At 42.5% G+C, this 26,640-nt stretch overlaps 1 protein-coding gene across 3 annotated transcripts in view; it reads left to right on the top strand.

Moving 5' to 3' along the window:
• LOC129016551 (neurofibromin-like) overlaps positions 1-26,640 on the top strand; it is a 90,486-nt gene that overhangs the window by 35,268 nt on the left and 28,578 nt on the right. The window contains exon 5 of one of the 3 annotated variants that reach the window (XM_063655461.1): positions 692-2,432. The exons of the other annotated variants lie outside the window; for them this stretch is intronic. Coding sequence (XP_063511531.1) covers positions 692-748 — 57 coding nt within the window. The 3' untranslated portion in view covers positions 749-2,432. Of the gene's footprint in view, positions 1-691; positions 2,433-26,640 lie in introns of those variants that run through there. 3 annotated transcript variants of the gene reach the window in all.

The raw sequence follows: 26,640 nt of genomic DNA, 5'->3' as shown, positions 1-26,640 counted from the left end.
ACAAAAAATGCACAGGCTTGCAAAGAAATCCAATTACATTAAAATGCAGTTCCCCTAAAAATGTTAAAACAAATGTATAATATGGTAATATGTGTGCATTTTTATTAACACGTTAAGTGACAAGATGCAGTGCGGATTCTAACAACTGTAATTTTGAAATAGCAATGACTGTAAAGGATTCTTCCTATTATTTGTAACTCTGGTGTAATATGAAAATATCTGGTTTCCATTGGCAACAAAGTCTCAAGGACTGCTAATTCTCCTGTGGTTTGCCTATATTCAAAAGGTGGAAAATAGGCCAGGCGTGGTGGCTCACGACTGTAATCCCAGCACTTTGGGAGGCCAAGGTGGGCAGATCACAAGGTCAGGAGTTCGAAACCAGCCTGGCCAACATGGTATAACCCTGCATCTACTTAAAATACAAAAATCAGCTGGGCATGGCAGCACACACCTGTAGTCCCAGCTACTCAGGAGGCTGAGGTACAAGAATTGCTTGAGCCTGGCAGGCAGAGGTTGCAGTGAGTCAGGTTCGCACCACTACACTCCAGCATGGGCAACAGAGCGAGACTCTGTCTCAAACCAAAAAAAAAAAGAAAGAAAAAAAGGGGAAAAATGAGAAAATGAAGATTAGAGTGTATATGTGTTTTTGTTTGTTTGTCTGTTTATCAATGTATCATAAATTCTATCCCAGGATTGCTTGGGAGTCTGTGGACACCTGGTTAAGGATTCCTGTGGAGAGATAAGTTAACCCAAGGGTTCCAGGAGATGCAGATCAAAGACCTCCACACAAGAAAGAGGCCAAACAGTTAGAGCCCAGGACCTGCTGTCAGACCTCCCCAGATTCAGATTCTTATGCCTGCCCCTTATAAGCTGTATGACCTCGGACAAGTTCCTTATTTACTCAGAGCCTGAGTGTCCTCGCCCATAAAATGGGCCCAACAATGACCACCTCCAAGAAAGATCATGATGCTGAAATGACTCAGAACAATGCCTGGCGTGGAAGAGCTGCTGGGAAAATAATAACTACTATTTCTATATCAGTTATGCCAGTTCTTTTTGACCGAAGAAACTCCAGCGCTTTTAATACAATCAAACTGGGTTATTGGTGACTTACAGAGGAGACTCTAGGCAGGTAACTATTGAACTTTGAAAACTGTAACATGGACACAGAGTAGAGAGCCCATTTACCTCAACTGGATTCTTCTCAGTGGACTTATCAGAAAAACACTTTGATGAGCGCGCTTAGCGCTTAACAGCTTGAGAGCAGCTCAAACATGTGCCAGAGGCTTGCTGAGGAGTCCCGCCCTCCAGATTCTGCAAATAGATACACTGGGTGAGCCTGTAGCCCAATTTGCCCAGGACTGTCCTGGTTAATGCTTGCATTCCCCTTGTGATTATTAATAGTATCTGTTGTATCCATACGAGCGTCCCAGTTTAGATGATCCTATAGATGGTTACTGTTGATAAGGACCACGGCTGCCTTCTCCCTTAGCTGCCGAGCTCTTTATAGGATATTGTTTCTCCTTGGCAGAATTCAGAAAGTAAGTTTGGACCCCCTGGAATTCTGGTCCTTTTCTTCCAGGTTTCAGGCACCGTTATTGCATATGAGCTTTGAAGTCCAAAGTAACCTCAGATATCCCGGTTTCTTTGACTTTGGATTTTAAGTGGGAGGGGAGTTATGGAAGGGGTGATTATATATCAGTTCACTTAATCCTTATATTTATATATTAATAGCCCAGGCTTGGTGGCTCACACTTGTAACCACAGGACTTTGGGAGGCTGAGGCAGAAGGATCGCTGAGCTCAGGAGATTGAGATCAGCCTGGGCAACATAGTAAGATCCCCATGTCTACCAAAAATTTAAAAAATTTAGCCAGTGTGGGGGCGCACATGTGTAGTCCCAGCTACTCAGGAGGCTGAGTTGGGAGAATCACTTGCGTCCGGGAGGTTGAGGCTCAATGAGCCATAATCACGCCACTGCCACTACACTCCAGCCTGGGCGACAGAGTGAGAACCTGTCTCAAAAATAAAAATATTATCATACCTAATAATAACACTCTGGGGGTAAACATCATTATTCCCATTGATGCATGAGAAGAGTAAGGCCCAGAGGGAAAAAATAACCTGTCCAGAGCCTCACAAATGGTAAACAATAGAGTCTGGACTTGATTCCAGATCACTTGACCAACTGCCCTGATTTGCAGATCCTCTGAGCTCGACCAAAGAAATGAGCACATAAAAAATCTCTCTGTGCCTGCAAGTGCGACATTCTCAACCCTGTCTTTAATACAACTGCCACATCCCAGCGTTCCATGACAGACGGTGGAGCGCGCCTAAGCCACCTTGCTTGCCATAGGGTTTGGCTCCATGACCTTGATGTGAGTTCATAGATTTGTTTGCAGTTGTGAAAATTAAATGAGAGAGCGAGATTTCATTGTTTGTGTGTGTGGAGTGTGTGTTTGTGTTGGGGGAAGGAGGAGAACAAGTGATTTTAAATTCAGCCTAAAATTAAGCGCACATCGGATGCATGCGAAACGGACTCCACAACCACCAGACTTTTCAAGTTTCAACAATTTCCAAGTCCTTTTTTTTTTTTTTTTGAAATGGAGCAGTGGTGCGATCTCGGCTCACTGCAAACTCTGCCTCCCTCCCAGGTTCAAGCAGTTCTCCTGCCTCAGCCTCCTGAGTAGCTGGGATTACCGGCACGCACTACCACCATGCCCAGCTAATTTTTGTATTTTTAGTAGAGACCGGGTTTCACTATGTTGGCCAGGATGGTCTTGATCTCCTGACCTCATGATCTGTCTGCCTTGGCCTCCCAAAGTGCTGGGATTACAGGCATGAGCCACTGCGCCCAGCCTACAAGCCCTTCTTCTGCCGAGTGCTATGCTAGGTTCTAGAAGAGGGATGTTACTCATTCATCTGCTATGCATGGTCCACTACGTTTCAAGGTGGGAGACGTGTACAGAGTTGAGCACCTCCAACCTTCAGGCCACTTATATTCCCAGGTGGAGGTGATAGATACGCAAATGCATGTACTCTGGTTGTTGAGGATGTAGAGCAATTGGACTCCTCCTGTACCACTTGTGGTCATGTAAAATGGTATGGCCACTTTGGAGAACATTCTGGCAGTTCCCTGTTTGGTTAAATATAGAGTTACCATATCACCCAGCAATTCGACTCCTAGGTATTTTACCCAAGAGAAATGAAAACACATATTCACACAAAGACTTGCACATGAATGTTCATAGCAGCAATATTCACAATAGACAGAAGGTGGAAACAACCCAAATGTCCATTACAGGAAGAATGGATAAACAAAATGTAGCATATGCATCCAATTGCTCATCCATAAAAAGAAATGAGGTTCTCACACATGCTGTAATATGGATGAACCTTGAACATTACAGTAAGTGAAAGAAGCCAGTCACAAAGGCCACGTATTATGTAATCCCATTTATATGAAATGCCCAGAATGGGTCAATCATTAGAGACAGAAAGTAGATTAGTGGTTGTTTAGGGATGGCAGGACAGTGAAGGAAGAGGGTGATAATGGAAGGGTTTGGGCTTTCTTGAAGTGATGAAAATGTTCTAAGGTCAATGGTGGTGGTGGTTGTACAATTCTGTGAATGTACTAAAAACCATTGGATTGTACGGTTTAAATAGGTGAATGAAATGACGTGAATTATATATGCAAAAATGCTGCTACAAACAATACAAGTATATCCTGGACCATCAGAGAGAAAATAGAGTAGGAGTGTCTAAGTCTTTTTGTGTTGCTATAAAGGAACACCACAGGCTGGGTAATTTACAAAGAAAAGAGTTGGGAGACCAAGGTGGGAGGACCACATGAGCCCAGGGCTTTGAGACCAGCCTGGGCAGCAGAGTGAGACCCTGTCTCTGTAAAGAATTTAAAAATTAGCCAGGCATGGTGGTGCATACCTATGATTTCAGCTGCTTGGAAGGCTGAGACAGGAGGATTGCTTGAGCCCAGGAGGCCAAGGGTGCAGTGAGCCATGATCATGCCACTTCACTCCAACCCCAGTGACAGAGCGATACCCTGTCTCAAATAAAGAAAAGAAGCTTATTGACCTAGGGTTCTGCAGGCTGTACAAGAAGCATGGCACCAGCATTTACATCTGGTGAGGACCTCAGGTTGCTTCCACTTATGGCGGAAGGGAAAGGGGAACTGGTGGGTGCAGAGGTCACATGACAACAAGAGAAAGCAAGAAGAGATAGGAAGAGGTGCCAGGCTCTTTTAAGCACCCAGCTGTCATGGGAACTAACAGAGTGATAACACTATAGCAAGGATGGCACCAAGACACTCATTGGGGGTCCACCCCCATGGCCCCAATACCTCCTGCTAGGCGCCACCTCCAACACTGGGGATGAGATTTCAACATGAGATTTGGAGGGAACAACTATCTAAACTGTATCAAAGAAGCTGGGCATGGTGGCTCACGCCTGTAATCGCAGCACTTTGGGAGGCCCAGGCAGGCTGAGGTCAGGAGTTCGAGACCAGCTTGGCCAACATGGTGAAACCCCATCTTTACTAAAAATACAAAAATTGGCTGGGTGTGGTGGAACACACCTGTAGTGCCAGCTAATCGGGAGGCTGAGGCAGGGGAATCACTTGAACCTGGGAGGCAGAGGTTGCAGTGAGCCAAGATCACGCCACCGCACTCCAGTCTGGCGACAGAGCAAGACTCTGTCTCAAAGAAAGAGAAAAAATAGAATGAATAATACTTGGTATTGGATAGCACAACTGGGTGACTATAGTCAAAAATAACTTAATTGTACATTTTAAAATAACTCAAAGATTATAATTGGATTGTTTCTAACTCAGAGGATAAATGCTTGAGAAGATGGATACCCCATTCTCCAAGATGTGCTTATTTCACATTGCATGCCCATCTCCGAACATCTCATGTACCCTATAAACATATACACCTACTATGTACCCACAAAAATTAAAAATGAAAAAATTCAAATAAAATCTAAAAATAGAAATAACAAAGGAAAGAGTGGCAACTCATCCCTTCCTAATGATTTTCCCACACTTCGCTGGTATCATCTGTGCTCCTGCAGTGATTTTCTTGTGTCATGGAAACACCATGTAAGGAATGGTCTTATTGCTCAACTCCTCCCACCTCCATGTTCAGAGGCTGTGGTGATATTTGGGCACAAATCTGAAGGGAAAAATCAGCTGGCTGTGTGAAGAGCCAGGAGCAAGCTTCCCATGAAGAGGAAGTAGCAAAAAACCTCGTTTTGCTTGGTTGAAGAACAGCCAGAAGGCCAGTGTGGATAGAACAAAAGGAGCAAGGCAGGGCGCAGTGGCTCACTCCTGCAATCACAGCACTTTGGGAGGTCAAGGTGAGTGGATCACTTGAGGCCAGGAGTTCGAGACCAGCTTGGACAACATAGTGAAATCCCATCTCTACTAAAAATACAAAAATTAGCCAGGTGTGGGGGGCAGGCGCCTGTAATCCCAGCTACTCGGGAGGCTGAAGCAGGAGAATTGCTTGAACCCGGGATGCGGAGGTTGCAGTGAGCCGAGATCATGCCATTGCACTCCAGCCTGGGCAAGAGAGCAAGACTCTGTCTTATAAAAAAGAACAAAATGAACAAGCGAAACGGTGGTAGTAGGTGAACTTAGAGGCATAACAAGGGCCATAATTAAGCAAGCTTAAGAAAAATTTGATCACAAAGGGCCTCGTCTCATAGGCTTCTATTGGCCTTAATAGTTTCTAGCCCGTTGGCCATAGTCCCCTGCAGTGGTGAAAGACAATGGGTTTGAGAAGCTAGGAAATCATAGGAAAGGATCCTGTGACTTGTTATACACACAAAACAGTATCTGTAAACCAAATGAATGCATCTTGGTTTTCCTGTACCACTAGCTTTTAAAGGCATTGGCAGGGCTATTGTAATTTCATAAACTACAAATGCATGGCAAAAGCACTTGAGATTTTACAACTATGCATTTGTCATAGGTTTTTCTCAATCAATGAAAATAAATAACTAGAACATGTGATGACGAAATATCTGGCGAAGGAAAATGAACTTATACTCCAAACTGGAAGGACAAGTCTCGAGCACGTCCGGGCCTTTCTAGTCCCAAAGCCATAGAAGATTTTACTGTAAGAAAATATGTTAAGGTAAAAAGAAGAGGTGGTGGTTTTATCATTATTATTACTAGAGAAAGAATGTATTGAGCCTTATTATCAGCTCTGTTCATGTTCTTTCAATTTTTCATCTAATCCTCCAAGCTATTTTTTTTTTTTTTTTTTTCTGAGACAGTCTTGCCCTGTCACCCAGGCTGGAGTGCTGTGGTGCAATCTCAGTTCACTGCTACCTCTGCCTCCCAGGTTCAAGTGATTCTCCTGCTTCAGCCTCCCAAGTAGCTGGGATTACAGGCACGCACCACCACACTTGGCTAATTTTTTGCATCTTTAATAGAGACGGGATTTCACCATGTTGGCCAGGCTGGCCTTGAACCCCTGACCTCTTGATCTGCCCACCTCAGCCTCCCAAAGTGTTGGGATTACAGGTGTGAGCCACCATTTCCGGCCTCCAAATTGTTTTTTAAAGTAAGCATCATGATCCTATCATACAGATGAGACGTCTTTAAGTTCAGAGATATTAACTACATTGACTGTGTTTACACAAATAGTAAATGGTAGGGGAAGAGGTGAAGATCTAGCCTGTATCAGTCACATATGCTGCATAACATATCATCCCAAAACTCCACAACTTAATAAGCATTTGCTATTGTTTATGAGTTTATGGGTTCTGCCAAGGGGTTCTTCTCTTCAAAGTTGAGATCACTCATGCTTCTGTAATCAGCTTCGTGTTGAGTAGGTGTTTCTGCTAATCCAGACAGGGCTCTCTCATGTCTTAGGAAGCAGGCTGGCTGTAGGTTGGTCTATGATGGCTTTAGCTGAGACAACTGGGCCCTTCTCCACGTGGTCTCCCATCCGTCTAACCAGGCCAGGCTTGTGCCTATGGCAGTAGCAGCGTTCCAAAATAGAAACAGACTGATGAGGTCTCCTGAGGCTGGAGCTTGGTGCTGGTACACTGCTGTTTCTACTGCATTCTGTTGGCGAAAGCAAGTCAAAAATCCAGCTGCTGTTCAAGGAGTGGGAAATAGATCCCACTTCTTCATAGAAGGGATCACAAAAAAATATGTGCAAAGGGTATGGATACAGGGAGGAAAAAGAGATACAGCCACTTTTTACAATCTCTCTTATCCAGACAAAGAAGGGAGAAAAAGCTATTGTGTTAATAAAGGTCAGGAATTGCAGCAAATAATTCAATCACAAGTCTCAAAATCAAGTAAGTTCTCCACTTTGGAGAACAGTTTGACAGTTTCTTACACATACATTAACCATACTTTTACCCCCGACCTAGCAATTCCATTTCTAAGTATTTACCCAAGAGAAATAAACACACGTTTCCAAAAAGAAATATATACATGCGTACAGAAATGTTCATTGCAGCTTTATTCATAATAGTCAAAAACTGGAAAAAATAAAATGTCCATCAACAGGTGAATTGTTAAAGTGCTGTATAGCTACACAACAGACCGTGCCTCAGAAGTAATTTTAAAATGAACTAAGGACATACATAACAATGCAGATGCATCTCAAAAACATTTCAATAAAAAGCCGGACACAAAAGTGATCTTTTTGTCTGGTTCCATTTATATGAAGTTCGAAAACTGGTCAGACTGAGCTATGGTGTTAGAAATCAAAACCTCAGGAGAGGATGGATTGTTACTGGAAAAAGACATAAGGGAATATACAGTGATAAAAGAGTTCTTATATCAATTGGAGCAGTGGTTACAAGGGTGTAGAGCTTTGTTGAAACACATAAAACTACATTTAAAATCTTTGTAATTTGGCCAGGTGTGGTAGCTCACACCTGTTAGCACTTTGGGAGCCCAAGGCAGGCGGATCACCCGAGGTCAAGAGTTCGAGACCAGCCTGGCTAACATGGATGGTGAAACCCTGTTTCTACTAAAAATACAAAAAATTAGCCGGGAGTGGTGGCGTGCACCTGTAATCACAGCTACTTGAGAGGCTGAGGCAGGAGAATCACTTGAACCCGGGAGACGTGGGTTGCAGTGAGCTGAGATCGTGCCATTGCATTCCAGCTTGGGCAACAAGAGCGAAACTCCATCTCAAATAAATAAATAAAAATAAATAAATAAAACTTTGCAATTTATTGTATGCAAAATTGGGCCCCAATTAATAATAATAATGAAAATGAAGTTGGGCTTCAAAATGCTTTCTTAGAAAGAGTTGGAGGAGGCCAGGTGCCGTGGCTCATGCCTATAATCCGAGCACTTTGGGAGGCCAAGGCAGGTGGATCACGAGGTCAGGAGTTCGAGACCAGCCTGGCCAACATAGTAAAACCCTGTCTCTACTAAAAATACAAAAAATTAGCTGGGCATGGTGGTGGGCGCCTATAATCCCAGCTACTTGGGATGCTGAGGCAGGAGAGTCGCTTGAACCTGGGAGGCAGAGGGTACAGTGAGCCAAGATTGTGCCATTGTACTCCAGGCAGGTCGACAGTGCGAGACTCCGTCTCAAAAAAAAAAAGATTGGAAGGAACTGGCAGGGTTTCAGGGTTTCACTGTGAGTATGAGGCTCCATGAGTCACAGTATTAGGGAAATGTGAGATTGGGAGATTGGGGGCCTGGTAGCCCTCGGGGAAACACCTGTAAGCATTAATTGGTGTCCTTACCTGTCCCTGCTTCTACAGAAGGGAGTAGCATCCATTTACATGTTCAAGAGACAAGCAGGAAATATCAACTAAATGTGCATGTAAATTCATTCCAGCTTGCTGTGGCTATGGGGAATTTTGCCTTGAATGGGTCCAGCTTTATTTACCCAGGATTTTGTTGACAGGAGGTGGTTCAGACGCCACCTTCCTAGAGTCAGATGCCAGGAAGGAGAGTCAAGATCCATAGGGAGCCTTCTGTAGATGTCAGACTCCACTAAGAAAGTTGTGAATCAGGTTCCCGGTGTTTATGCTGCATATAAACCACTGATGCTCTCACTTAGAAAATTACTCGAAACACATCCAATTATTTGAGCAGAGAGATTAAGAAGCGCTCTGTGCAACTGAATTGTATCAATGAAAAGGAACAGAAATCTTGGTGTAAAAACACTCCAGCTAGCCCTTGGCTGAGTGGAGCAAATGCAGGGGTGGGGGGATCATGGAACACAGATCTCCTGCTTTGGGGGCTTTTAAAATAATCTGTGGTCTTGTTTTGGAAGGAAACATTTCTCCTTAAATACAACAGGATTCCGTTGGTCAAAGCAAGACAAAAATCCAGTTGCTGTTCAAGGTGTGGGAAATAGATCTCACTTCTTCATGGAAGGGATCACAAAGGTAATATGTGCAAAGGGTATAGAAAAAAAAGATACAGCCAAAAAGAGATACCGGCATGGTGGCTCACCCCTGTAATCCCAACACTTTCGAAGGCCGAGGCAGTCGGATCACTTGAGCTCAGGAGTTCTAGACCAGCCTGGCCAACATAGCGAAATGCCATCTCTACTAAAAATACAAAAAAATTAACCAGGCGTGGTAGCGCGCGCCTGTAATTCCAGCTGCTCGGGAGGCTGAGGCACAAGAATCATTTAAACCCAGGAGGCAGAGGTTGCAGTAAGCCAAGATTGTGCCACTGCACTGCAGCCTGGGTGACAGAGCAAGACTCTGTCTAAAAAAAAAGAAGACGAAAATCTGGGTTGTCTCTAAGAAACCAACTGATGAATGGAAAACGGGTTTTAATAACAGTTCGCATGTTGTAAGCAGCCTGCCTGCATTACTCTGACTCAATCTACTACAACCTATGGGGTAGCTATTATTTGCTCCATTTCACAGATAAGAACACTGTGGCTCTGACCTGCTCAGCCTGCCTCGTCCTTGGTCTGTGCTTTCAGCGTTTAGCTAAGTGGGTTTTAGTTTGCTGTAAGAAAGTAGTTTACGTTTCAATTCTCTTTCGCAAATGATCTAAAAATAATATTTCCGTATGCTAACTAAACATCCCACTTAATTGTGTACTTGGGTTTACAATAAATGAACCCGAGTTATATTACTTTACTTGTGGAGTGAATGGGAAGAAGAAAGAGGCAGGATGGGCATGTAAAGGATGCATTTGTGCCAGCAGGAATGCTTTGTTTTTCGTGATTCAGGAGAAAAGTGGAGGATGGGCTGAGTCATTGCAGACTCAGAAAGCGCCGTGACAAGGCGTTCACACTACTTACAGAAATTGCACTTCTGTGCAGTTGTTTCATCCACATATGAAATTATTCCTGCTAATTTGGGTTTCCAAGTCCTCATAGTTTTGTTTGTATTAATTTGTCAATTTGCTTTCATCTTAGGGTTCAGATTTATTAGATATATAAGAACTATGTAAGGAGTTTAAACCTATTCTCTTACATTGATTTGCAGTTATGTTGTATAATTAAACACACAACATTAACATTTTAGGTCTACATGCTTTTTCATCTATGAAATGGGTCTCACTATTCCTCAAATTCCAGAGTCTATCTTTAACTACTGCTCCCCCACTACTTCTTGTTAAGTGCATAAATTTCTCATGTTTCATAAAGAAATATTACTAGCAGTCAAAGAAATGCAAATAAAAGCCAATATGACTTTCTCTGTGATATCTACAAGCGTGTGTGTGTGTGTGTGAGTATGCATATGTGTGTGTATTTTTTTTTTTGTTTGTTTGTTTTTGAGATGGAGTCTTGCTCTATCGCCCATGCTGAAGTGCAGTGGTGTGATCTTGGCTCACTGCAACCTCTGCCCCCTGGGTTCAAGCGATTCTCCTGCTTCAGCCTCCTGAGTAGCTGAGACTACAGGCATGTGCCACCACATCTGGCTAATTTTTGTATTTTTAGTAGAGACAGGGTTTTGCAGTGTTGACCAGGCTGGTCTCGAACTCCCGACCTCAGGTGATCTGCCCACCTCGGCCTCCCAAAGTGCTGGGATTGCAGGCGTGAGCCACCATGCCCGGCCATGTTTTTTTGTTTTTAATTAGTTAGAAGCCCTTTGTTTTTTGGAGGAAAAAAGTATATCCATCCTTCCAATGCAGGTAAAATGTAAATCAGTACAACCTTTAGGGGGGATGCATTTGACAGCATGCATCATGAGCCTTAAAAATATATCACTTTTTGATGACATCGGCACTCTTCAAAATACATACGATTACTTTTACTCCAGTATTTCATTGCTGGGAATTTATCTTGTGTAAATAACATGAAAAAGAAAGAGAGTGGGTGGGAGAAGGAGAGTGGGAGAGAGGAAAAAAATACAACCAGAATGTCTGGCAATGGGAGACTGTTTAAATGTTCCCTGGTAGAATATGAAATAGCCCTTTCATTTATTCATTCATTCATTTTGAAACAGGGTCTCATTATGTCACCCAGGCTGGAGTGCAGTGTCACAATCATAGCTTACTGCAGCCTCAAACTCTTGGGCTCAAGCAACTCTCCTGCCTCAGCCTCCCAAGTAGTTGGGACAACAGGCACACGCCACTACCCCTGGCTAAATATTTTTATTTTTTTAGAGGTAGGGGTCTCACTATGTTGTCCAGGCTGGTCTCTAACTCCTTGGCTCAAAGAAACTTCCCACTTCAGCCTCCCAAGTAGCTGGGACTACAGGTACATGCCACCATGTCTGGTTAATTTTTTAAATTTTTATATAGCCCTTTTAAATGGTACTTAGTAAAGAATGTTTAACATCATGATGGAAAATATAAAGAAAAAACATAGGATATTAAACATGTTTCATTTTTTCTAAAGCATATAAGTTTTTGAATGCAGAGAATGAAGACTGAATGAATTCATAGCAAAATGTCAATACAGATTATCGCTGAGTGGTAAGATAGCACTGATTTTATAGTCTTTTTTTTTTTTTTTTTTTTAAGGCGGAGTCTTGCTCTGTCGCCCAGGCTGGAGTGCAGTGGCTCCATCTTGGCTCATTGCAAGCTCCACCTCCTGGGTTCACGCCATTCTCCTGCCTCAGCCTCCCGAGTAGCTGGGACTAGAGGCGCCCGCCACCACGCCCGGCTAATTTTTTTTGTATTTTTAGTAGAGATGGGGTTTCACCGTGATCTCAATCTCCTGACCCTGACCTCGTGATCCACCCGCCTCAGCCTCCCAAAGTGTTGGGATTACAGGCGTGAGCCACTTCATTTTGTTTTTAATGATTGTGTTTAATTGTCCTACTGTGAATGAATATTAATTTTGGAAGTCAGTAGTGTAAATAAACCCCAGTGTAAAACAAACTTGGATTAAGTTTTCAGCTGCATTAATCTTTCCAGTGATCTTAAAGAAGTTATTTAATCTCTGTAAATCTCAATTCCCTCATCAGTAAAATGGGCATAACATTCATGTCTATTTTTAAAACCTGTGAGTCATAAATGAGATAAATGACATAGTAAGGGATTTGGCATTGGGATTGGCAAACAGTATGAGTTCAATAAAAATTATCTGTAATGGCTGGGCACAGTGCCTCACGCCTGTAATCCCAGCACTTTGGGAGGCCAAGGCGGGCGGATCACCTGAGGTCAGGAGTTCGAGACCAGTCTGATCAACATGAAGAAACCCTGCCTCTACTAAAAATACAAAATTAGCCGGGTGTGGTGGCACATGCCTGTAATCCCAGCTACTCGGGAGGCTGAGGCAGGAGAATCACTTGAACCCAGGAGGCAGAGGCTGTGGTGAGCTGAGATCATGCCATTGCACTCCTGCCTGGGCAACAGGAGTGAAACTCCGTCGCAGAAAAAAAAAATTATCTGTAATGATAAAAATGTTTTCTTTGCATTAGCCATATATTTAAATAAATATTTCCCCGGTTTCTAAGTGTGCTAATCAAATATTTAGATTCCACTAGGAAATTCTGCTAGTGGGAAAAAAAAAAAGAGAGAGAAGGAGAGAAACACATGACGCAGTGTATCTTTATTAGCCTTGTAATCTATGGATATTTCTTTGGAGCTGTGAAAGGCATTGTTAAGCCTTTATTAATCATAGGCCAGTGGTTGTTTACCAGGGGCAATTCTTCCTCCCAGAGGACGTTTGGCAATGCCTAGAAACATTTTCTGTTGTTACAGCACGGGTGGAGGTGCTACTGGCATCTAGTGGGTAGAGGCCAGGGATGCTGCTAAACATCCAAGGCACACGACAGCAACACAAAACAAAGAATTTTCCACCCAAAATGTCAACAGTGTTGAGGTCGAGAAGCTGCTCGTAGTGGCATCATGTACAACCTGATTGCAGAAGGAGTGTGTAACAAAGTGAGCTTATTGCCTTCCAGCTTTTTCATCCATTGTATGTTTGTGTATGAAACTGAAGTGGAAACATTTTGGAAACACCTCCTCAACCCACCCCACATAGAATATTCTTTCTCTTCCACAACCCAATAGATCTCGGGTCCTATTGTGCACCAAATCTGTTTATCAGGGTTAAAAGATGAAGAAACACACACGCAACTCATTGAAAGCCAGGGTAAGTTAGAGGTAGTAGGGTGAAGGTTAAGAGCTTGACTTTTGGAGTCTGACCAATATAAGTTCAAAAGTCACTTTCCTCACCTGCTACCCATGTGATCCTGGGTAGAATTTTTTTTTTTTTTTTTTTTTTTTTTGCTTCTCCACAAGTTAGTTTCCTTAAATAAAAAACGGAACTAACCACACCTAGGATCACAAGGTTATGAGAATTAGATATGAAAAGATAATGTAAAGCCTTTAACCCAGAGGCAGATTATGGGAGGAATTCAACAAACTGAAATAAAAGTAGGAGAAAGAAAAGAGAAAAGAAGGACTCTTAACAGTTCCTTTGCTAAGAGCTGGGTTTGGTAAGCACTTCAGAATGCCTATTAAAGCCTAATGCGTTTGACCTGAAAGCCAGCAGCAACTCAACAGACAATGTACTTGATCAAACAAATCACAAGGAAGATGACAAATACAAGTTGCTGGACAAACCTGTTTTCTAAAAGAACAGATGCTGAAGCAATGATCCTAGGTGCCAAGAAAGGAATTAACAGGACCATGCTTTGCCAACAAATAAGTTATCAGATCAGAAGTAATTGTCACTGGTTCATCAGTGTCAAAAGTCAACTCCGAATTGCAAAGCCGGAAAACATCTTTGCAACATTTATGATAGACTCCTAATAGCCTATATAAAGAGAGCTTACAGATGGAAAATCCTCAAAATAAAGGCAATACCTGTAAAAAGAATTATAAAAGGCTGATCAATAGATGCCATGATGTTCAGCTCATTGGCGAAGCTGCCGCATTCCACAGCTTCGGGGGGTGTCTATTTGGAAATAGACACTCCAAATAGAGAATTGTGAAATTGGCAGCCTGCCTATTCAGTGCCGCTGCTTAGTAAACAACAACAACAATAAGTAAAACAATGAGAATATTGTAATACAGTTGTCCCTCCATATCGCTGGGGGGTTGTTTCCAGGACCTCCCACGGATACCAAAATCCATAGATGCTCAAGTTCCTGACAGAAAAAGGTGTATTTGGGAGGCCAAGGTAGGCAGATCTCTTCAGCTCAGGAGTTCCAGCACAGTCTGGACAACATGGCACAACCCCATGTCTACAAAAAGTACAAATATTAGCTCAGCATGGTGGCGTCCCCCTGTAGTCCCTGCTACTTGGGAGGCTGAGGTGGGAAGATGGCTTAAGCCCAGTAGGCAGAGATTGCAGTGAGTCAAGATCTTGCCAACTGCACTCCAGCCTGGGCAACAGAGCCACACCCTGTCTCAAAAAAAAGAAGAAGGTAAATTTGCATATAGCCTATGCACATCCTCCTGTACACATTAAGTTACCTGTAGATTATTTACAACACCTAAGCCTGTATAAATAGTTGTTTTACAGTATTATTTAGGAAATGACAAGAAATAAAGTTGGTACATGTTCGGTACAGATGCAATTTTTTTTTTTTTTTTTTTTGAGACAGAGTTTCCCGCTTGTTGCCCAGGCTGGAATGCAATAGCTCAATCTCTGCTCAACACAACCTCTGCCTCCTGGGTTCAAGTGATTCTCCTGCCTCGGCCTCCTGAGCAGCTGGGATTACAGGCATGTGCCACCAAACCCAGCTAATTTTTTTGTATTTTTAGTAGAGACGGGGTTTCTCTATGTTGGTCAGGCTGGTCTTGAACTCCTGACCTCAGGTGATCTGCCCACCTCAGCCTCCCAAAGTGCTGGGATTAAAGGCGTGAGCCACCACGCCCAGCAATCATCTTTTTTTTTTTTTTCAAATATTTTCAGTTGGATTAATCCATGGATACAGAATCTGCACATACATAGGGCCAACCGTCCTCAGGGGAATTTTTTTTTCTTTTTTTTGAGACAGGGTCTCGCTCTCTCACCCAAGCTGGAGTGCAGTAGCATCATCATGGCACACTGCAGCCTCAACTTCCCAGGCTCCAGCGATACTCCCATCTCAGCCTCCCGAGTAGCTGGGACCACAGCCATGCACCATCATGCCAAGCTAATTTTTGTATATTGGGTAGAGACAGAGTTTCACCATGTTTCCCAAGCTGGTCTCCTGAGCTCAAGCAATCCTCCCACCTTGTCCTCCCAAAGTGCTGGGCTTATAGGCATGAGCCACTGCACCTGGCCTATCTGGGGGGATTTTTAAAAGCATCTTTATTGACATGTAATTAACATACAATAACTACACATATTGAAAAGGTACAATTTGTTCTGTTCTATGTATATGACCATGAAATCATCACCACAAATCAATATAGTGACCTTATCCATTAGTCCAAAAGTTTTCTTTGTAAGTGCTTTATTTTGCTCCTCCCCACCATTACCAGGCAACCACTGGTCTGCTTTACTATAGATTAGTGTCATCATAGATCAGTGCCACTAAATGCAGATTAGTGTATACTTTTTAGTGTTTATACAAATGGAATCCAATGGTATGTACTCTTTTTTGTCTGGCATCTTTCACTCAGCATCATAATTTTGAGAATCACTCATGTCATTGCATGTATCAATAGTTCAGTTATTTTTATTGCTGAGTGGTATTCCATTATATGGATGTACCACAATTTGTTTATCTATTAAGTTGTTGATGGACATATGGTTTATTTTCAGTTTGAAGTTATTACAATTAAAACCACTACAAACATTTGTGTACGACTCTTTGTATGGACATCTATTTCCTTTTCTCTTGGATAAATACCAAGGCATGAAATGGCTAGATCATAGGGTAGATGGACATTGAACTTTTAAAGAAACTGTCAAACTGTTGTCCAAAATGGTTGCAACATCTTTCTTTCCTACCAGTGGTATATGAGAGTTCCAGTCCCTTCACATTCTTTTTCTTTCTTTCTTTTATTTTTATTTTTTTTTGGAGATGAAGTTTCACTCTTGTTTCCCAGGCTGGAGTGCAATGGCACTATCTCAGCTCACCACAACCTCTGCCTCCCGAGTTCAAGTGATTCTCCTGCTTCAGCCTCCTGAATAGCTGGGATTACCGGCACGCACCACCACGCCCAGCTAATTTTGTATTTTTAGTAGAGACAGGGTTTCTCCATGTTGGTCAGGTTGGTCTCGAACTTCCGACCCCAGGTGATCCACCCATCTTGGCCTCCCAAAGTGCTGGGATTACAGGCATGAGCCACCTTGGCACTTTTTTTTTTTTGAGATGGAGTCTCATTCTGTCACCCAGGCTGGAGTATGGTGGTGCAATCACGGCTCACTGCAAACTCCACCTCCCAGTTTCAAGCGATTCTCCCACCTCAGCCTCTCGAGTAGCTGGGATTACAGGCGTACACCACCATGCCAAGCTAATTTTTAAATTTTTAGTAGAGATGGGGTTTCACCATGTCGGCCAGGCTGGTCTTGAACTCCTGAAAAATGATCCACCCACCTTGGCCTCCCAAAGTGCTAGTATTACAGGTGTGAACCATTGTGCCTGGCCAAGTCCCTCTACATTCTTTCCCACTCTTGGTATGGTTAGTATTTTAATTTTACCAGAAAATATCATAAATAATAAGGTAATATATAATGAGAAGAATATTTTGAACTATAAGATTTGCAAAAGAATTTCCATTGTTAATAACCAGTGTTGGTAACATATAGAAGAAAGCACTCTTATATACTGATGTTAGAAATGTAAATTAGCACAATTTTCTGAGAGCCAGCTTGGCAGTGTGTATCAAATGGCTTGAAGTCTTTTTTGTTTTATTGGGCAATTCTACTTCTGGGAATTTATCCTAAAAAAAATGATAATGCATGCAAATATATATAGACAATGCTATTCGCCTCATTGATGTAATAGTATAAACATGGAATCATGGAGACATAATCAATAGAGATGTATGAGATTGATACACCCATCCCTGGAATGGTGTGCAGTGGTTAAAAAATTATTTTGCAGAAAAGTACTTGTCGGAAGTTTTTCATCACAACAAAAGTTGAGATAAATTTCGCAAACACAGTGTGTGATGTGACATCTGTGAGGCTGCTGGGCCTACAGGTAAATGTGGGCACTGGGATGGCCTGGGTTCAAATCCCAGCTCTGACACATGATGTAGAAGCCCTACAACACTACCTTTCCCACTGTAAAGTGGTCATAATAGCATTCCTTTCTTTCAGAAGCCAGGATGAATGAGAAAAAGCACAGTGGACTTGGCACAACCTCAGAGAGATCTTGGCTTTGTTTGTTTGTTGTTTTTTGTTTTGGGGTTTTTTGTGGGGTGGGGGATGTTTGTTTTTTGTTTAGAGACAGGGTCTCACTCTGTCTCCCACACTGGAGTGCAATGGCACGATCTCAGCTTGCTGCAACCTCTGCCTCCCGGCCTCAAGCAATTCTTCTGCCTCAGCCTCCCAAATAGCTGGGACTACAGGAGCGCACCACCGTGCCTGGCTAATTTTTGTATTTTTGGTAGTGACAGGGTTTTACCACGTTGGCCAGGCTGGTCTTGAACTCCTGGCCTCAAGTGATTCTCCCACCTCGGCCTCCCAAAGTGCTGGGATTACAGGCGTGAGCAACCGTGCCTGGCCTAGTTTGTTTGTTTGAGACAGAGTTTCACTCTTGTTGACCAAGCTGTAGTGCAATGGCGTGATCTTGGCTCCCTGCAACCTGCACCTCCCAGGTTCAAGCGATTCTCCTTCCTCAGCCTCCTGAGTAGCTGGGATTACAAGCACCCACCACCACCAAGCCTGGCTAATTTTTTTTTGTATTTTTAGTAGAGTCGGGGTTTCACCATGTTGGCCAGGCTGGTCTTGAACTCCTTACTTCAGGTGATCCACCCACCTCGGCCTCCCAAAGTGCTGGGATTACAGGTGTGAGCCACCGCGCCCGGCCTTGTTTGTTTTTAAATAATGATTTTACATATACCATTCTAAATGCTGGCCCTATTTTTACTATTAATCTTGATCTATATTTGTATTCTCTGAAAATAAAGATCACTATTAACAATGGGTGTTTTGCAGATACAGGGTTTTTGGTAATTTTTTTCTTTTCATTTATCTGTGTTTGCTAAACATTCTCTCTAAACTCACACTAGTTTTGTTAATAACTGTGTATCAACCAGAGGTAGAATTTATTTGCATATTTTTCCTCTGGGATATTTTTCCTTTCTTATGTTTTTCCATTAAATACAGAGTAAAATGTTTAAAGTTAAAAAATCTTAAAGGTAAATACAGAATTAGAACATAATTCAGCAATTCCACTCCTAGATATATATATCTAAAAGAATTGAAAACTGGGACTCAGATATTTGTACATCGATATTTATATCTGCATCATTCCCAATAGTCAAAAGGTAGAAACAACCCAAATATCCATCATTAGATTAATGAATTAACAAAAATGCAGTACATATATATAATGAAACATTATTCAACATTTAAATGCTACAACATGGCTGGCATGGTGGCTCACGCCTGTTATCCCAACACTTTGGGAGGCCGAGGGAGGCAGATCACTTGAAGTCAGGAGTTCGAGACCAGCGTGGCCAACCTGGTGAAACCCCATCTCTACTAAAAATACAAAAATTAGCCGGGCATGGTGGCATGCACCTGTAATCCCAGCTCCTCAGGAGGCTGAGGAAGGAGAATCACTGGAAGCTTGGAGGCAGATGTTGCAGATCATGCCACTGCACTCCAGCCTGGGTGACAGAGTGAGACTCAGTCTCAAAAGATAAATAAAATAAAATGCTACAACATGGACGAAACTTGAGGACATTATGCCAAGTGAAATAATATTTAATTTTTTTGCCAGTATTTCAAAATAAAAAGCTGTGATATAAAAACCTAATTTCCAGGCTTTTCTTGATAAATTAAGGCTGGGTGAGGTGGCTCATGCCTATAATCCCAGCACTTTGGGAGGCCAAGGCAGGAGGATTGCTTGAGTCCAGGAGTTCAACACTAGCCTGGGCAACATAGTGGGACCTGGCCTATACAAACAATAGACAAAATTAGCTGGGCCTGGTGTTGCGTCTGTAGCCCCAGCTACTTGAGAGGCTGAGGTGGGAGGATTGCTTGAGTCCAAGAGGTTGAGGTTGCAGTGAGCTGAGATCACACCACTGCACTCCAGCCTGGGCAACAGACCGAGACTCTGTCTCAGAAAAACAAAACAAAACAAAACAAAAAAGAATGAAAGAAAAAGGCTGGGCACGGTGGCTCACGCCTGTAATCCCAGCACTTTGGGAGACTGAAGCGGGCGGATCACCTAGGTCAGTAGTTCAAGACCAGCCTGACCAACATGGATAAACCCCATCTCTACTAAAAATACAAAAAAATTAGTTGGGCGTGGTGGTGCATGCCTGTAATCCCAGCTACTCAGGAGGCTGAGGCAGGAGAATCACTTGAACCCAGGAGGCGGAGGTTGCAGTGAGCCAAGATCATGCCATTGCACTCCAGCCTGGGCAACAAGAGCAAAACTCCATCTCAAAAAAAAAAAAAGAAAAAGAGAAGATTGGACACACCCTGGGCCTCCGTGAAAACCAAAAGCTACATGAAATATCCTTTATGTTATGTTACCTAATTCATAGCCTTTGTCACACTGTGGTACAAACTATGTGTTGGCCTGTCTCCGTGCCTCTAGTCTAATGGGGATACTTTTGAGGGTATCCCCTCATTCCTCTCATCCCAGTTCCTGACACAAAGGATAAATGTTTGTTGAAAAATTGAATGGTTGGATATTACAGTTAGTTTCAAATACATAATTAGTTGAAGCTTAGTCAACTTAAAGACAGAAGGCTCTATTTTGTTAATAAAGGTGTCAGCAAGACATATCTCTACATAGATGGTAAGAACATACATCAGTCATCTTTGGAGGAGTTTTGTGAGGTCTGTCAACATTTTAAAGCTGCATACTCTTTGACCTGGTTATTCTGTTTAGAGGAATTATCAGACAGATACAATAGCATATGGGCATTTGCACACAAAGCTATGAACAAGAATAATTATAGCAATATTGTTTGTAGAAGCTGGCAACAATCTGAATGTTTATCAACAGGGGACTGAGTAAATAAGTGATCTATCTGTACAGGAGAATACAGTATTCTGCAGCTTGAAAGAGTCTATCTGTGCAGATACAGAACTATCTCCATGGTTAGGTAAAAAGGACGAGATGTAGAAATATGTGCAGTGTTATTGCGGGATCTGGCCAGCAGCCCGCAATGCAGTGGGGCTCTCTCTCTGCTCCTAGGCAGATCGGCAGGTTGAGAAATAATAGACACACACAAGATAGTGAAAGCTGGGTCCAGGGGGGTCACCGCCTTCTGGTCCCGCGGTGCCAACAATGCACTGGATATACCAGCATTTATTATTAAGTTTAGTGAGGGCGGGGGTAGGTTAGTGAGGGATTTAGGGTCATTTGATTATGAGGTGGGATGGTCACATGGGGATGAAGGAATTCTTTAACATAACATTTGTATGTAGAAGTACAGTATACAGAGATAAGAATTTACAATATAGTGTGTGCATCAGTAATTTATAACAGAGCCTTAGAACAGAAACACAGTCTTTCCATAATGTATGATTAGCAAGATATTAATCAGCAGTAACAATTGCAACAAAAGCTGGTTACTAACAATCCATGGAAACAGGATGTGAAGCTAGACAACTGGTTAGACCAGAAATTCTCAGAAGAGAGTATGCTTTAACCCTAAAGAGGCCTAGAAGAGCCGCGGCAAGATGAGGGCGTTTATAGCCCTATCTTATCCATATGGACAGGCACCCCCCCATGCCTCCGTTTATAGACTTTCCACAAGGGTTGCATTCCATTCCCAGAGCTATGAACATCTGCTTTTCTGGGATAGGAATCCTGGTGATGTGAAGCCTCCCTGACTGCACGTCCATTCATAGGCTCTCTGCAGAGGGAAGCACATCATGCGCTGTTGGCTCGTTCTGGCAGTCCAACCTGGCATTGTCTTTACACAATCCTGCATGCAATTTTTATTCACAATAATCAGGAGCATTTCATCTTTTATTCCATAGCAATAGTTTCAGGGGGTCTCCCTACACAGTGTAGCTACCATTTGTGTATGAAAGGGTGTGTGTGCCTCTGTATGCACACTTATATTTGCTAATATATGTGTAAAGCAAGGTTTCTCAACCTTAGCACTGTTGACATTTTGCACTAGATAATTTTTTGCTACGGGCAGCTGTCCTGTGCAAGATCTCCTGTAACTGCTGTCTGTGGAGATGAAAACTAAGAGATCACAACCAAAAAGAGGGAAACTATTCTCACCTGTCTGAAATTTTAACTATTTTTTTTTTTTTTTTGAGACAGAGTTTTGCTCTTGTCCCCCAGGCAGGAGTGCAATGGCACTATCTTGGTTCACCGCAACCTCCACCTCCTGAGTTCAAGCGATTCTCCTGCCTCAGCATCCCGAGTAGCTGGGATTACAGTGTCACCAGACCCAGCTAATTTTTTTTTTTTTTTTTGTAGAGATGGGGTTTCACCATGTTGCCCAGGCTAGCCTCGAATTCCTGGGCTCAAGCGATCTGAGCCCAGGAATTCCACCTTGGCCTTCCAAAGTGTTGGGATTACAGGCATGAGCCACAGCAGCCGGCCTACACTCCATTTATATGAAGTACAAAACAGGCAAAGCTATGCTCTAGTTACCAGGGTTGGGGATGCTGGGGGTTCCTGAGGTACAGATAATACCTTAGTTTTTTTTGTTTTTTTTTTGTTTGTTTTGTTTTTTAATCTGAGTCATGTTTATACAGTTATTCATTTTGCAAAAATCTGTTGTGCTGTATACTTACTATTGGTGTAGATTTCTCTATGTATATACTTCATTTCAAATTTTACTTGAAAAAGTCCTGTTGGAATTTCGAATGGACTTACATAAATTTGTCAATGAATTTGGGAGATAATTGACATCTTAGAATTGTTAAGGTCATATTATCCATGAGCATGTTGCTAATTATTTTTTTCCTTTGAGACAGAGTCTTGCTCTGTCACCCAGGCTAGAGTGCAGTGGCTCACTGCAACTTCTGCGTCCTGGATTCAAGCAATTCTCCTGCCTCAGCCTCCCGAGTAACTGGGATTACAAGCACCCACCACCATGCCCAGCTAATTTTTGTAGTTTTAGTAGAGACAGGGTTTCACCATGTTGGCCAGGCTGGTCTGGAACTCCTGACCTCAGGTGATCCACCCACCTCGGCCTCCAAAGTCCTGGGATTACAGGCGTGAGCCACCCACTGTCCCCAGCCTATTTTTTTAAATATTTTTCTTTCTTCAATAATAAATTAACCTTAGCTTATTGTAACTTTTTAACTTTATAAACTTTTTAATATTTTTAAATTTTTGACTTTTTTGGGATAACAGTGGAAAACACACATTGTAAAACTGCACAAAATTAATTTTCTTTCTTCATATCATTATTCTATAAGCATTTTTCTATTAAAAAGTTTTTTAATTTTAATTTTAACTTTTTTGTCCAAAACTAAGACACAAACACACATATTAGCCTGGGCCTACAAATGGTCAGGATCATCAATATCACTATCATCACTGTCTTCCACCTCCATGTCTTGTCCCAATGGAGGGTCTTCAGGGGAAATAACACACATGGAGCTGTCCTTTCCTGTGTTATCAATCCCTTCTTCTGGAACACCTCCTGAAAGACCCAGCCATTCCACTCCTAAGTATTTATCCAAGAGATATGAAAGTGTAAGTCAGTGTAAAGACTTGAATATGAATATTCATGGCAGCTTCATTTGTATTAGTTCAAAACTGGAGACAACCCAAATGTGCATCAACAGGTGAATGAATAAATTATGGTATATACAAACCATGGAATAACACTACTCGGCAATAAAAAGGAATACATTATCGATACACACAACCCCAGGGATGAATCTCAAAGTAATTGTGCTGAGCTAAAGAAGCCAGACAAACAGATTGCTGGATCATTCTATTTGTATAAAATTCTAGAAATGAAAATCTATAGTGACACAGAAAGGTTAGTGGCTGCTTGGGGACAGGGACAAGGGTTCAGGGAGAGATAAGAGGGAAGGGTTACAAAAGCACATGAGAAGACTTTTGGGAATGATGGATATATGTTCTGTAGTTCTAGGAGTGGTGATTGCACAGATATATACATATGTCAAAACTGAAATTGTTCACTTTAAAATGTACTGTCAACTGTAGATCAGTTACACTTCAATAAAACTGTATAAAGATGGCATGTCACCAGGTGCAGTGGCTCACACTCGTAATCCCAGCACTTTGGAAGGCCGAGGTGGGCAGATCACTTGAGCCCAGGAGGTTCAAGACCAGCCTGGGCAACATGGCAAAACCCCATCACTGCCAAAAGTACAAAAAAATTAGCCTGGTGTGGTCGTGTGCACCTGTGGTCCCTGCTACTTGGGAGCCTGAGGTGGGAGGATCTCTTAAGCCTGGGGCCAGAGGTTGCAGTGAGCAGAGATCGCGCCACTTGTACTCCAGCTTGGGAGATGCAGTGAGACCCCGTCTCAAAAAAAAAAAAAAAAAAAAAAGGCATGTCTTTTATCTGTCTTTTAAAGCATCCTTTGAAAGAGTTTTATATTTTTCCTCATAAAGATTTTGTGCATTTGTGTTAGGTTAATTCCAGGATACACAATAATTTCTGGTGCTATTGTGTCATATCTTAATTCACATTTTCTCATTACTTATTGAATCAGTGGTATCAGTTACATCACTTATGTATGGCTGCATAATAAACCACTCCCTAAACTCAGTGAATAAACACAACCGGGCCAGGCACAGTGGCTCACACCTGTAATCCCGGCACTTTGGGAGGCCGAGGCGGGCAGATCACCTGAGGTCAGGAGTTCAAGAACACCCTGGCCAACATGGTGAAATCCCATCTCTACTAAAAATACAAAAAAATGAGCCAGTCGCGGTGGCGGGCTCCTGTAATCCCAGCTGCTCGGGAGGCTGAGGCAAGAGAATCGCTTGAACGAAAGTGAAGGTTGCAGTGAGCCGAGATTAGGCCACTACACTCCAGCCTGGGCTACAGACAGAGCAAGACTCCATCTCAAAAAAAAAAAAAACCACAACCATGTTATTACTCATGATTCTGGGGGGATCAGAGTTTCAGGCAGCTCTCTGCAGAAAGTGCTCCATATGACATCAGTGGGGTGACTGGACTGTCTTAGAGGCTTCCAGATGGCTTCATTCACATGTTTGAGGGCATGGTGGTGGGCAGCAGAGCAAAGGCACATTGCAAAGGGTTGGATCTGGAGAGGCATGATTCACTGGAGATAGTTTTTAATATTTTACCTTAGTGAGGAGGAACACTGTATTGGTTAGATTTATGTGTCAACTTGACTGGGCCATGGGGTGCCCAGGTATCTGGTCACACATTATTCTGGGTGTTTCTGTGAGGGTGTTTTTGGGTGAGCATAACATTTAAATTGGTAAACTGAGTCAAGCAGATTGTCCTCCATACTGTGGGTGGGCCTCATCCAATAAGTTGCAGGCCTGATCGGAACAAAAGGCTGACCATCCCCCAAGTAGGAGAATTCTCCTGCCTGATGGCCTTTGAAATGAGGCATTGGCTCTTCCTCGTTCTGTGGGAGCTTCCTGACTTCAGACTTAAACTGAGACATCGACTCAGACTTGGGCTGATTTGGATTTGCCAGTCTCCATAATCGCATAAGCCAATTCCTTCTAATAAATCCTTTTTTATTCCTTATGAATGAATGAATGCACCCTAGTGATTGTTTCTCTAGAGACCCCTGACTATTAATATTTTTTGTTTTTTTTTTTCAGATGGAGTCTTGCTCCGTTGCCCAGGCTGGAGTGCAGTGGCACAATCTCAGCTCATTGCAACCTCTGCCTCCCAGGTTCAAGTGCTTCTCCTGCCTCAGCCTCCCAAGTAGCTGGGACTACAGGCATGTGCCACCACGCCCAGCTAATTTTTATTAGTAGAGACGGGGTTTCACCATGTTGGCCAGGATGGTCTCAATCTCTGGACCTTGTGATCTGCCCACCTCGGCCTCCCAAAGTGCTGGGATTACAGGCGTGAGCCACCATGCCTGGCTATTAATTTTTTAAGTGATCATTTACACAGCAATGTTGGTGAACTTTCTGATTCATAAATTTTTTGCTTCCCTAATAAACCTTATAACTCTAATTTATTTTTATTGCCTTATAATGATGGCAAAGACTTCCAGTACTACAATTAAATGTAGCTTTGACAATGGCTATCTTTGCCTTTTTTCCCCAATTCAAAGCAAAATGAGTCTGAAACTTCTCATCTGACCATAATGTCTTTCTGCAGGTTTTTAGTAGATGTCAAGTTAAGGGTATTCTGTTCCTAATTTTCTGATAGTTTTTTTAACCATAAATAGCTGTTTACCTTTGCCAAATGCTTTTTCTGCATTTACTGAGATAACTGTATGTTTTGCTTTTATATTGATTAATTTTCTAATGTCAAATTACTTTGATGGGCCTGACTTTTGTCCTTTTCTATTTGATTTACTAATATTTTATTGAAAATTTTCCCATCTTTGTTGGTAAGTAAAATGAGCCTAATTTTATTTTCTTTTCCTGTTTTATATGACTTTAGAATCAAGTTTATACCTGCTCCACAGAATGATTTGGGTAACTTTCTATTTTTATTTTCTGGAACAACTCGCACAAGACATGAGGTTTTATTCCTTCCAAGTTTGGTGAAACTTACCTATGGAATTATCAGGACCAGAGAATTTGAGGGTTGTGGAGGATATCTTGATTACCAATTTCTTTTTTTTTTTTTTTTTTTTTTTGAGACAAGGTTTTGCTCTGTTGCCCAGACTGGAATGCAGTGGCGTGATCTCAGCTCACAGCAACTTCTGCCTACTGGGCTCAAGCGATCCTCCCACCTCAGCTCCCCAAGTAGCTGGGATTACAGGCACATGCCACCACACCCAGCTAGTTTTTGTAGAGAAGGGGTCTCACTATGTTGCCCAGGCTGGTCTCAAACTCCTGAGCTCAAGCAGTCCACCCACCTTGGCCTCCCAAACTGCTGGGATTACAGGCGTGAGTGAGTGCCACTGCGCCTGACCATTTTTTTGTTTTGCTTTTGTGTTTGTTTTTGAGGCAGGGTCATCCCACTCTGTTGCCCAGGCTGGAGTGCAATGGTGTGATCTTGGCTCACTGCAACCTCTGCCTCCTG

The sequence above is a fragment of the Pongo pygmaeus genome, chromosome 19 (genome assembly GCF_028885625.2).
Source record: "Pongo pygmaeus isolate AG05252 chromosome 19, NHGRI_mPonPyg2-v2.0_pri, whole genome shotgun sequence".
Taxonomy (NCBI): Eukaryota; Metazoa; Chordata; class Mammalia; order Primates; family Hominidae; genus Pongo; species Pongo pygmaeus.
Note: the sequence above shows the minus strand (reverse complement) of the source record. Positions and strands in the feature narration are given on the sequence as shown.